Source organism: Echinops telfairi, unplaced genomic scaffold, assembly GCF_000313985.2.
Source record: "Echinops telfairi isolate 266 unplaced genomic scaffold, ASM31398v2 ScPeMD7_7457;HRSCAF=8495, whole genome shotgun sequence".
Classification (NCBI taxonomy): domain Eukaryota; kingdom Metazoa; phylum Chordata; class Mammalia; order Afrosoricida; family Tenrecidae; genus Echinops; species Echinops telfairi.
Genome location: NW_022111357.1, coordinates 28,953,323 through 28,964,913, shown reverse-complemented (window position 1 = coordinate 28,964,913; position 11,591 = coordinate 28,953,323). Strand labels below are relative to the sequence as shown.

General features: G+C 58.8%; 1 protein-coding gene across 1 annotated transcript in view; it reads right to left on the bottom strand.

Annotated features, from left to right (window-relative positions):
* The window catches only part of EPHA2 (EPH receptor A2), a 23,369-nt gene extending 12,636 nt beyond the window's left edge, over positions 1-10,733 (bottom strand). Inside the window, exons 1-3 of the mRNA XM_030887998.2 lie at positions 10,664-10,733; positions 8,218-8,887; positions 295-450 (exon numbers count right to left, since the gene is read on the bottom strand). Of these exons, the coding sequence (XP_030743858.2) occupies positions 295-450; positions 8,218-8,878 (817 nt within the window). The 5' untranslated portion in view covers positions 8,879-8,887; positions 10,664-10,733. The remainder of the gene's footprint in view (positions 1-294; positions 451-8,217; positions 8,888-10,663) is intronic.
* Positions 10,734-11,591: the final 858 nt, after the last annotated feature.

Below are 11,591 nucleotides of genomic sequence, written 5' to 3'. Positions count from 1 at the left end.
TTCCAGCGCAGCTCCACTTTGGCGCCCATGCCCACAGCTGTGAGGTAGTGTGGGGCAGAGGGTGGGCCTGCAGAGGGCAGACATTGGGGTGTGGTCCAGGACCAGCTGGGCACCAGGAACCCACCGCTGTCCAGTCATAGGATACTTCCCCCTCTGGTGTGGGACTGCCCAGGGCTAGGGAGTTACCAATGTGGGCAGAGTTGGGTGACCCCCTATAGTTAACTCACTGACCAAGTGACCTGTCGGCCTCCACCCACGTCCTCCTTGGCCCCCTCCCTGGCTCTCAGAACTCACGTGTGCAGGGTGTGGCCAGCGCGTCCTGTGGAGCCCGGAAGTAGCCCTCCTCACACTGGCAGGAGGTGGCGCCCTCGAGAGAGGGCAGTGTGTGTGCTGGGCACTCTAGGCAGGGGCCCTCGGATGCCTCAGGTTTGAAGGATCCAGGTGAGCAGGCTAGTGGACACAGGGACAGAAGGGACACAGGGACATCAGGCCAAGCCATCTTTATCACTAGGGACCACTTCCCCAGTCATGGACCCCAGGGCCCCAGACAAGTCGTTAACCCCCAGGTGCTTGTTCTCACTGGGGAATGTCTGGCTGGGAGGAGAAAGTATTCGACAAACTCAGGAAGGGCCTCACCCGGAGCTCCAAACGGTCCCACTGTTCCCAGTGGCCTCAACAGCAGTGCTGTGCCATTGAGTCTGGCATTCGGGGTCACATCAGCCCCTTTAGTTCCTAAAAGCCCCAGTGCGTCCCCGGCACAGCATGCTCCCTGCCTGCCCCACCTCCTGGCCTGGCAGGGCCCCAGGCCGGTCCCATCACTTCACCCTCTCCCTCTCCCGTTGGTGTTTGTTGATTGACTCCCAGTACGCAGCCAGCACACCAGCTCAGGAGACCAGTCCACAGGTGCTCTCTCAGCTCTTCTCCCACCAAGCACCTGACCACCTTCCTGTTGCTGGGCTGGTTGTCCAGGAAACTGGAGCGGCCAGCCCTCCAGCATTTTCTCTGGGACCTGTTTCCAGGGCCGAGTCATTTCCGCTTCTCACAAGAACAGCCAGGAAACGGCTCTTCCGCCCCTGGGAGCCGGGTCTATCCTGGCCCCCGCCAGCTGGGTGCTCAGGCACCTGACTCCAGAGGTATCTTCCTCATACCACCCTGCCCTGCCCCTGCACCAAGCCCCTGCCTGGCCCCACAGGCAGGCAGCTGTCCAGACACAGGACCCCCTATGTGGGACTGTCCAGGACTAGGGAGTTACTCACTAAGTGGCCAGAGTCGGGTGACCCCACTGTAGCTAACTGGGAGAGGAAACCCAGGCATGAGGCTGTAACCCCACCCACAGCCATCGAGTCACTCCCAGCTCATAGCAGCCCCATTCAGGGACCCCAAGGCTGTGAATCTTCACGGGAGCAGGTAGACTCTTTCTCCCGTGGAGCGGCTGGTGGGCTTGAATCTTTACAGTTGGCCGCCCACTGTTCACCCGACAGCCCAGAGTGCCTCTGAGGCGGTGAGAGAAGATCAAACATTCACCAAGTCTTCTGCCCCCAGCCTCAAGCTAAAAAGACAAAGCCCGTGGACTCTGGGAGCCGGGCAGTGCCTACAGAAAATGGACGGGCAAGGGGCTAAGGAAGTGGAGTGGGACGACGACTTTAGGCAACGGCCGGGGGGAATTCAAGAGGGGGCAATTCAGCTGGGGTTTAGAAGCTAGGTAGGAGTTCGACAGAGCAGAATTACTGGGAGAGGGAGTTAAGAGTGAGGAACTGCACAGCTAATACAAAAACCGTGAGCAGCTTCGCGGGCACAACTAGGGAAGCGGCTGGCTACAAGCCCAAGGGGCTTCCAGACACCAGATCTGGAGAGGCCCTGAATGCCAGACCAAAGACCCAGGACTTTATCAAAGGGATGGCAGAGAGCCAGTGAAAGTTTGAACTGGAAAGTACTGGCACAGTCAGATGGGCATGGCCAAGCCCCTCCACACCCAGTGAGCACGGTGGGAAGGGGACTCGGTGCCAGGAACAGGACTCTGATGGACATCCAGCCCAGAAGGTCCTAGATGGTGATCGTCTATTAATGGCTCTGCTCAGAATTGGGCTACCTCCTGCCCTTTGCCACCCCCCAGACAGCCCATTCTCTTCCTCACCCTGGCCTCAGCCCACCCTACCCTCTCCTCTCCCCTCCACCCTGATCCACCAGAACCTCAGCACATCATGACAGGGCTGGGGCACCCACCACAGGAGGGGCTGAGCCAGCGCCACCCAGCAGGACACCACACCAGAGTCCAAATGATCAGCAATGACCACAGGGCCAGCGCCCACGGTGTGCAGTTTCTAGGCCAGGCCCTTCAGGCCCATCTGATCCTCACAAGGAAGGGGCCAGCCAGATGTGCAATGTGATAGCTAGCTGCTGGTTTGGGACTCAGGAGATCCCGGGCTGTAAGAGAACTGCACCTGTGTGTTCTTGACGGTGGCCTTCACAGAAGCAGATGCCAGGCCTTTCTTCCGCCTAGCTGAGCACAAACCATAGCCCCACCCCCCACCCAGAGACCCAGAGACGATCACTTCCAAGGGGGCGGGAATCTGGCGCTCAGAGAGAGAACAACCCGCCCAAGGTCTCCGGGCAACAGACATAAACCCCAGACTTAAGCCCTGGTCTTAGAGTCGACCAACTCTGAGCTGCACTCCTGTGTCCAGGAATACCTCCACTGGGAGTGAAGAAAAAAACCCTGACCCTTCAACAACCAGAGTTCCCAAGATGAATTTCAGAGCCTCTGTGTGTATGCCTTCCTCCCCACCCCACCCCCAATCCCCCCAACACAAAGAACATGCGTCCTGGGGAGAAGAGAGCAGAAACAAGCTGGGGGGACAGGGGGTAGGGCGCGGGAATGACAGACAGTACCGGCTCCTTCAAACTCTAAACACCTTTTGAGCTGCCTAATGTCTCGAAGAAACTCATGTGTCTTCTGCATTCCTCTTCAGAGCTGTTACCTCCCTCAAATCGTCAAGAAAAATGAGACTCGGCAAAGCCAAGCTATGTTTATCCTGGGAGCTCAGTTCTCCCAGGTGCCCTGACTTGTCTATCCAGGGGCCTGTCTGTACCCTGGGCGAATGCTGCCTGCAGGTAGTCCACACCTCCCAGAGTCCCAGCGCTCTGTCTGGGGCAGCTGGTGGGGCCCCTGGGACTTCTCACACCTTCCCCAACAGGCTTGGGCTCATTACACTGAGAGCTCCATTTACCCCCCACTCCCACTCCCCACGACCTGGCCTCTCCCAAGCCCCCCACCCTGTGCCAGCCAGGAGCAGGAAGTGGGGGAAGAGGCAGGTTCCATTCTTTAGCCCCAGAGCCCCGGGGGGGTGGCCCGCCTGCTGCCGGCAGGAAAGAGGGAATTTGGAGAGATTTCCGCTACGGATGTCCCAGATAATACAGTGGCGAGGCAGCATCCACCAGGCATGTGCTTGCCTGACGAGAATATGCAGCCCCTCCTCCAGTGAAAGCACGCGGCTAGTCCATGGCTGGTCCCACGGCGGGGGACTCTCTGTGGCTTCTCTGGCTTCTGAGGTCTGCCTGCTCTGCCTCCCCCTCCCCCCGCCCCCATGTTTCCTAGGGCATCTATGACTCAATCTGTGTTTACAAATCGAGACTGAGCAGTGCCTACATGCTTGGCCCAATTCTGGGTGCTAGGGAGACGGTGGTGAGACCCATCCACAGGGTTTCCGCTCCAGGGAAGCTCGCTCAGTGCTGTGCAGGGTTTCTGTCCATATAGGGCTTTCCTAGGAGACTGTGGGGGAGCAGGGGCCGAGTCCAACCCCTTGGTGTCCCAAGGGCCCCCCACAGACCGTGCTATACAGGAGGTGCCAGCTAATGTTTGTGGAAGGAATGAATGAGGGACAAACCCGCGTGTGGAAAGAGGACCCAGGGCCACAGCGCAAGCATTCTGTCGGGTCTGGGGGACGGCCACCTGCCTGGCAGGCCGCCCTGGCTTTGGCACCCCTGGGAGGTTTCCCTGGCCCGGGTGTCGCCTGGCAGGCCCAGGCCACTCCGAGTGAGGGAACTGGGACACTGTGGCTGCACCCAGGGCTGCACCCTGGTTTTTCCAGTTCCGTTGCCCGTCCCTAAGGTGGCAGCGTGGGGTGACTCAGGGACAGAGGCCCTTGGGTGTGATGCAAGTCCAGCCCCTGGCTGAGCCCCTCCTCCCAGGCCCAGCCACCTCCCGGACTGGTGGTGGCAAGGTCATGAGGTCAAGAGGTCACAGTGGCAATTTACCAGAGGCCAGTCACCTCCCCAAGCCACCCAGCCAGACTTTGTCCCACCAACAGGCCACCAGGAGCAGGGGCCTGCAAGTTACACATATCACACAATGAGGGGGGCTGCTCAGTCGGGTACTGGTGGCTCCTGGGGGAGTAGGGGCCTCGGTCACTGACTGGGCCGGCAACTGCGGCTGCAGTCCCCTGTCCCTTTCCACATACCCCGGGGAGTGATTGGCTGCACACTCTTCCAGCAGCTGAGATAAGCACTGTTCTCCAGGCTCCCGCCCTCTCCCCACCCCCCGCCTTTTATCTCCTGTTTGCTTGCCCTGCCTCCTTCCTTCCGTTCTGGGGACCCACTTACCTCCGGAGAAGGAGGGAGGGCCCCGTGCCCGCCAGCAGGGCTGCCAGCACCTGGCTTTGCCCACAGTTGGGAGTTGAGACTGGGTGGGTATCACATAGAGGTCACCCAGGGGGCTACCCTCCCACAGCCCCACCTCTGGCGGGCCAGAAGAAAAGTCTACACAAGGGAGTTGGGGGATCAGCCACAGCCCACCGAAGCTGCGTTCCTGCCAACAGCCCAGCCACGGACCAAGGACACCTTGCCCAAGGGCCACCCTAGCCAGAGCCGTTCCTACGCTAAGGGAAGACTCTCCTCAGGAGCCCACCACACATGGAGCTCAGACTGAGCTACCTCAGAATGTCAGGGTCACATCCACAAGGTCACACAGTTGGTAGGTGGAAGGACACACACCAGGGGTAACCGAGGACAACGTACTGCCTTCCTGGTGCCAGACCCCAGCTTTTTTGGTCACTGGTCACCATTTCTGCACTCTGAGCTTCAGTGTCCCCATCTGTAAAGTGGGGATTAAAAAGGCTTTGGTGTCTCTGCACTATCTGTGAAGCCCAAGAGAAAGAAGCCTTGTGCATGAAATGTCTCGCCTGGGAGAGGGTGTCCCTATGACCCGGGACACCCCCCAGAGGGGACATCCAGGGCGCTGGGCCTAGGGAAGAAGCAGGATTCTACGAGGAGGAAATTCCTGAGCCCACAGTCCCTCCTGCAGCTCTGGCCTCCCAGCTGCTGGTTGAGCTTCTGGCCGGACCGCTGGCCACCTGCTCACCTGGCTGGCAGTTCCCGTGGGCTGAGGCGCCAACCAGGGCCCCACCAGCTCCGCTGCTGATGCCAGCACAGGAAGCGGAGACAGGGAGACAAAGCCGCCCCGGGGAGCCGGTCAGCCTGTGCAACTCCACTGTCCCCCAGGCGGGCGGAGGGGGAGGCACTGGAGGGAAGGCGGCTCATTCCTGACATAGCTCTCCAAGAGCTCCTGGGCAGCCTGCCCACCTGTCCACACACGGCACCTGGGAGGTGCTTCCCTTCCCTTCCGCTGCCCACTTAACTCTTTCCTGAGCTCTGGTTTCCTGGGGAAGAAAATCCCAGAGGGGAAATGGGCTTTGGGAATAGCCCCGACAAGGTGCTGGGTGACCTTTCTGGATTCCGTTTTGTCCTTAACATGAAGCCTGGAGGGAGAAGCTGGGTCTGTGGCCCCAGGGAGGGCCAGCCCTAACCCTCCTCAACCACAGCCTCCTGGATACACTCAGCAATGGTCTCCCAATGCCCCGTGCCAGGACCTGCCGTCCCGGGGCTGCCCAGAGGCCAACCCAGGGCCAGGCATCCTGGGGCCAGTCGCTGAGTCAGGGATTCCAAAGGAACTGGTCACTTCCCGCCTCACTTCCCAACCCCTCCTCCTGCCCAGGCACCGCTGCACAACCTGAATTCAACCTGAATTCAAATTCTGATTCAGCCACATCTTCGATTGGTGACTCCAGCCAGCCCTTCATCTCTCTGAGCCGCGGTTCCCTCACCTGGGATTCTCAAAAGACCTTGGCTCCTAGACAAGAGGCCAGTGCTCCCCACGAGCTCCCAGGAAACCGCTCAGGTCTATGCTGGGGACTGCTATTGCCTCCATCTGGATCCTGGTGGGGGGGCTTCTGAGAAAAGCCTAGAAGCAAAGTATGGCCCCAAATCTCACTCACAGAGGCTCCCCCAAGCCACACAGATGAGACCCTGGGGAGGGGCAGGGGTCCCAAAGAGGAGCATCAGGGCAGCAGGTGGCTGGTGGTCAGGCAGGTAGATTCCATGAGCGAAGTTAAAGTGCTCATTCACTCTAGGGAGCCAGTCCTCCCACTGCGCCAGGCCTGCTCAGCTCTCTACAAACAAAGCCTGCCAGATCCCTGATCCGCCACCTCCAGAGGAGGAAGGCTGTCCCCCACCCTTTCTGGGACCCCCCCCCCCCCAACCGTCCACTTATCTCAGCAGGCCCTGAATCACCGGCCTGTGGAAAGTTTTCAGCTGCCCCTCACCCCCACCCCCGCATTCTTTTGCGAGGATGTCATGTGGGAGGGGCCTGCTCACCCCACTGGGCTGCCTCAAGCCCACCCCCACCCCACCCTGCTGTCATTGTCTGAGACTGGGGAGTGTGCTTTTGAGGCAGGGCCGGTTATGGGGAGGGAGGCTGGCTCAGAAGGGGACAGGGGGTGTCAGGAAGGACTGGGAGCAGACAGTGTCTCCACAGGGTTATGGCCAGAGAGGCTCTCTTTCAGGGGACTTCTATGTAAAGCAGGGCTCTGAGGGTTTGTGCTCAGAGGCAAGAGGGCCCATGAGAAAGGGCTCCGGGCTCCTCCCACTATCAGTCCCCTCAGGTCCAGGGCTGAAAACAAACGTAAAGCTGGCTGGCGTGTGGAACTTTCTCATTTTACTGTCCAGAGACCAGAGGTCAGAGACGGTTTGCCCAAGGTCACCCAGCCCGGGTGTGCAAATGTAGGGAACAGATTCCTCATTTCTCAATCGCCTGCTTATCTTGGCAAAGAAGCTCCCAGAGAGAGGGGATGGGCTAGCCTTCCAAAGGTTGGCATGCACACCACAAATGCCCTGTCCACACCAGTTCCAGCAAAAGCCACCCATTGAAAATGGCCTGTTGTTGTAATGATTTCCGCTGTCACCGGCCCGGGTCAATGTGGCCCGAGGACAGACAATGTGGGTGCACCCAGAACCAGAGCCGGGCTTAACTGGCCTGATAGAGGCTTTTGTTTTTCTTTCCCCTCCCCCCAAAACCTCCCCAGGTGACACTAAGGTGCAGTCAGACTGCAAATCCCAGGTCTAAATGAATCACCTCCATGCACAAAAGGGGAGCCAGAAGCCATGAAGGTTAAGTGGCTTGCCTGAGCTCACTGAGTGTTGTCCCTGGAGACGGACCTCAGTCCTGCGATGATATCACATGCCCACTATGCTGGCTGATGGCAGGTCCTCAAGACAGATCGGTGGGAGGAATCAAAAGTGATAGCCTCATTTTTAAAGCATCTATGTGTCAGTACTAATCTACGTACTTTACAAGTATCAAGTCATCGGTTTATCCAAACAAACCCGAGCGAGAGACACTCTGGCTCGTCATCTCCTTTTACAGATGAGGAAACCCAGGCTCAGCGACACGAGCAAAGGAAGCCAGCTAAGTGGAGAGCAGGTATTTGAACCCAGGCCTTGTTCTCCGAAGGAGTTCCTGGGTGGCACAAACGGTTAAGCACTTGACTACTAGCTCAAAGGTTGGTGGTTCAAACCCATCCCAGGGGCACATGGGAGGGCAAGTCTGGTGGCCTGCTTCCGAAAGGTCACAGCCCAAACCCTAGGGAGCAGCACCATCAGGCCCAAGAGGGTCAGAATCTGCTGAGAAGCAACAACGGCATTCTTGTCCCAATGTCCATGCTCCTAACCGCCACTATCAGCTCACTGGCGCTCAGGGACTTCACCCAGGTGGAAATGAGGGCGCTATGATCCTGGAAGGCCCCATGGCTTGCACCCAGCACCACTGCATGCCAGAGACTATGGTCCTCAGGCTCCACACCAGCGCTGGGGGCAGACCTGGGAAGGCACCCTCTCATCCAGAGGCCCTGGCCCCTCCCTTCCCTGTCACCCAGTACCACCACTCACCCTGGCAGGCATCCTCCACCTTCTCGTAGCCGGCCTCGCAAAGGCACTGCCCGATGGGCACCAGCCATTCACCATCCACCGTACAGTGCATGCGGGGCTCCTCGCTGCCAGGGGGCACCACGGCGTGGCTTACACAGGCCCCGGCCACAGTAGCCAGAGAGGGCGAGTCAGAGCCAGCGATGGTCTCAGGGAAGTGGGCCAGGCCCTGCAGCAACTCAGGGCACTTCTTGTAGTAGACGCGGACGGAGAGCAGTGCCACACAGGCCCCGATGTCCTGGAAGGCCAGATAGAAGCCCTTGCGGCTGAGCGGCCCCACGGTGCGCACCTCCATGTTCAGCTTGACGTGGCGAGCCTCGAAGTCGCTGCTGACAGTGATCTCGTCCGGGGCGATGGTGTCGATCTTGTTGAACTGGCGCTTCTGGAAGTTGGTGCCGTAGTCCACGTCAGACTCGGCGTAGTAGAGGTTAAAGGTCTCCTTGCAGGAGCTGGCGCCACCAGGGAAGCTGTTGCAGTCTCGGACGGTGAACTTGAGCTCGATGAAGATGCGCTCGGCCTCGCCGCGGTACACCCAGTTGGTGCGGAGCCAGTTGTCCTGGTCACCGGCCACCACATTGCACACCGAGTACATGTAAATGGGCACGTCATCCATGATGTTCTGCATCAGGTCCCACTGCACAAGGGACAATGGGTCAGGGTGGGCAGGCATGCAGGGAAACTGAGGCACAGGGGCAGAGCTGGATGCTAGGAACATGCTGACTATTCCCATTTTACTGGAAAGGAAACTGAGGCCCAGAGAGGTGCTTCAAGTCACCCAAGCACAGCCAGCTGTAACCGAGCCAGGATTTGCCTCCAATCTCGGGGTACTGAACCTCTGCACTAGGACGTGAGCCCGGTCGGAGTCTGAGCGGTGCCTGCTGCCCTGGGACCTTGGGCAGATCACTGGCGCTTTCTGAGCCTCCATGTCCCCATCTGGACAATGATGTCCTACTTCAGAGAATTGCTACAAGGACGAACGACATATGAGCTACAAACTGCTGAGCATGATGCCTGGCACAAGGTAACAGACAGATAGGGCAGCTTCTAAATTATTATTGTCATCATCATCAGTCGCTCTGTGTGGCGACTGTATGTGCACAGGTGTGCATCCGTAGCAGAGAGAGAAGTTGAGGCACCATCATAGAGGATCCTCCACCACTTCCATTTTGGGGCTTTGGAACAAAGCCTTACAGTGCTGAGCTCAGAACCCAACTCAGGCTCCTCCTCCAGGAAGCCATCCTGGGTTGGGCTAAGGCTGGACCCCATGAGGCTTTCTGGCTCCCATAGTCTCCTCTCTCCCCTTCACAGCACTTGGCACCTGCCTGATGATGCCTAGTCTGGCTCCTACACTAGGCTCTGAACTCCTTGGGGCAAGATTGCAGCTAGCTCATGTCTCTCGCTACCTGACATAGAGCAGGTGCCCAGAAAAGCGTTTGTTGAATGAAGGAGAGAATGAATGAATGAGACCAGGGGGGCTGATAAATGAGGCCTGAGGTGTGCTGTGTATGAATGGCTAGAGTAGGTGGTCTGTGTTTTCCTCCTAGCTGGATGTTCCAGGACCCTGGACCCTTGTGCTCAGAGTTGCGGGCCTCCTCTAGCCCACAGCCTGGTCCCTTGGACTTGAGAGGGCCAGGGGACAGGCATAGCACTCAGAAGGACCTGGCCAGCAGTGGGAAGTGTTTCAAGTAGCTATCCTTCTCCTTGAGCTCGGGTCTCAAAACAAACTCAGCAAGGACCCATTGTACAGATGAAGATACTGAGGCCCAGCGAAGAACAGCAGCTCTCCAAGGCTGCACATGGGTCCTATGGAATCAGGAAAGGACCTCAACCTCTGGCCTGCCAGGCCTGGCCTCCAGCTGTCCTCACCACCAACAGGAGGCAGGAGAGGCTCGAGGAAGCTTGGGTGGGAACCAGGCAAAACAACTCAGCCCCAAGCAGGAAGGGGAAGTAACAGCTGAGGGCAGTGTGCAGGGAGAGGGCCCAGCAGGAAGGAACCTGATCCGGTGCCCCGGGTTGGGGGAGCTAAGAGCCTCTGTTCTCTGTCTGTCCATCACCCTTCACCTCCTGGACCGGGACCTCCAAGGCTTGGGGAGCCTTTAACCCCTTCTCTCCCAAGAAGGGGAGGGCGGGAGCCAGGAAAGAGTCCCTCAGCCCTCAGCACTGAGAGGGTACAGCCTGGAGCTATCTCCCCAGCTCCTTCCGCTCCCCTCCCCCTAGCTCTCTCCCTTATTTCCGAAACCCCACCAAGGGCTGACTCAGAAGGCTGGTGCAGGACGAAGGACCCCCAGCTGGATCTCTGGTTGAGCTTTTTGATTAAAGCCAGGCCCCGTCCTCTCACTGTCCCTCACGTTCCCTATCTATACAGGGGCCAGGGGCCCCCTTCCCACCCTCACCCACCCTGAAGGCTTACCCCTTTGCCATATGGCTGTGTGAGCCAGCCGAGCTCTCCTTTGGCTTCAGCGAAGTCCAACAGTACAACTGGAAAAGAGATGGGAGAGAAAACTGGGTGGTGAGCTTGGGAGTTAAGACCATGTGGAAAAGGAAAAAAATCCCCCCCACACCCCACCCTGCCGCCACAGGACTCCCATGAGGCTCTGCTGGCTCCCTCAGTCCTCAGAAAGAGACCCCATGACATACTAGGGTCACTACATACAAGCAAGAACCCCACCCCTTGCCAAACTGGGAAGCAGAGGCCCAGAGAAGGAACAAGATGAGTTGAAGCCAGACAGCAGGCTGCAGCGTGAACCGGGCCCACCATCTCCAGCTCGGAGCACTAGCCCTGCTGGGCCCCTCTGCCAGTCCCCAGCTGAGCAGAGCAGAGTCGGAATGGAGCTCAGCCCAGCGGGGGGCCAGCAGCTGGGCAGAGAGCTGGGGTAAGCATGGGTATTAAGTGACACCTGGCCGGCCCTGTCTGCTTCCTTGATCAAGGCCCTTGGTGGCACTCTACACATGGGTGCTCGGGGGCTGGGAGAGCGGCCGGCTCGCTCCCACTGTGCCCTTCTCCCCAACCTGAAACAGTCAAGCCCACTCAGGCCTGGAGCACACAAACGCACATGTATGCACACGCATGGCCACAGCACTTCAAGAAGAGAGAGCTGCGAACAGGTGGGAACAGCTCCGGGGCCAGGAGGGGGCATGGGTGTGGGGGGAGTGGGTCTGGAACCCGATCTGCTCTACTCAAAAGCCGTAGAGCAGGCAGGATAAAGCACTGAACCGTAGGGCCCCAAGGAAGGGCCCAAAGATACACACAGCTGGGGAGGTGCCCTCCCTGGGAAAGTGACTGGCTAAACTTCTGCCCCTTCACATCCTAAACCTTCTTTACCCTTCCAGGGATGCGG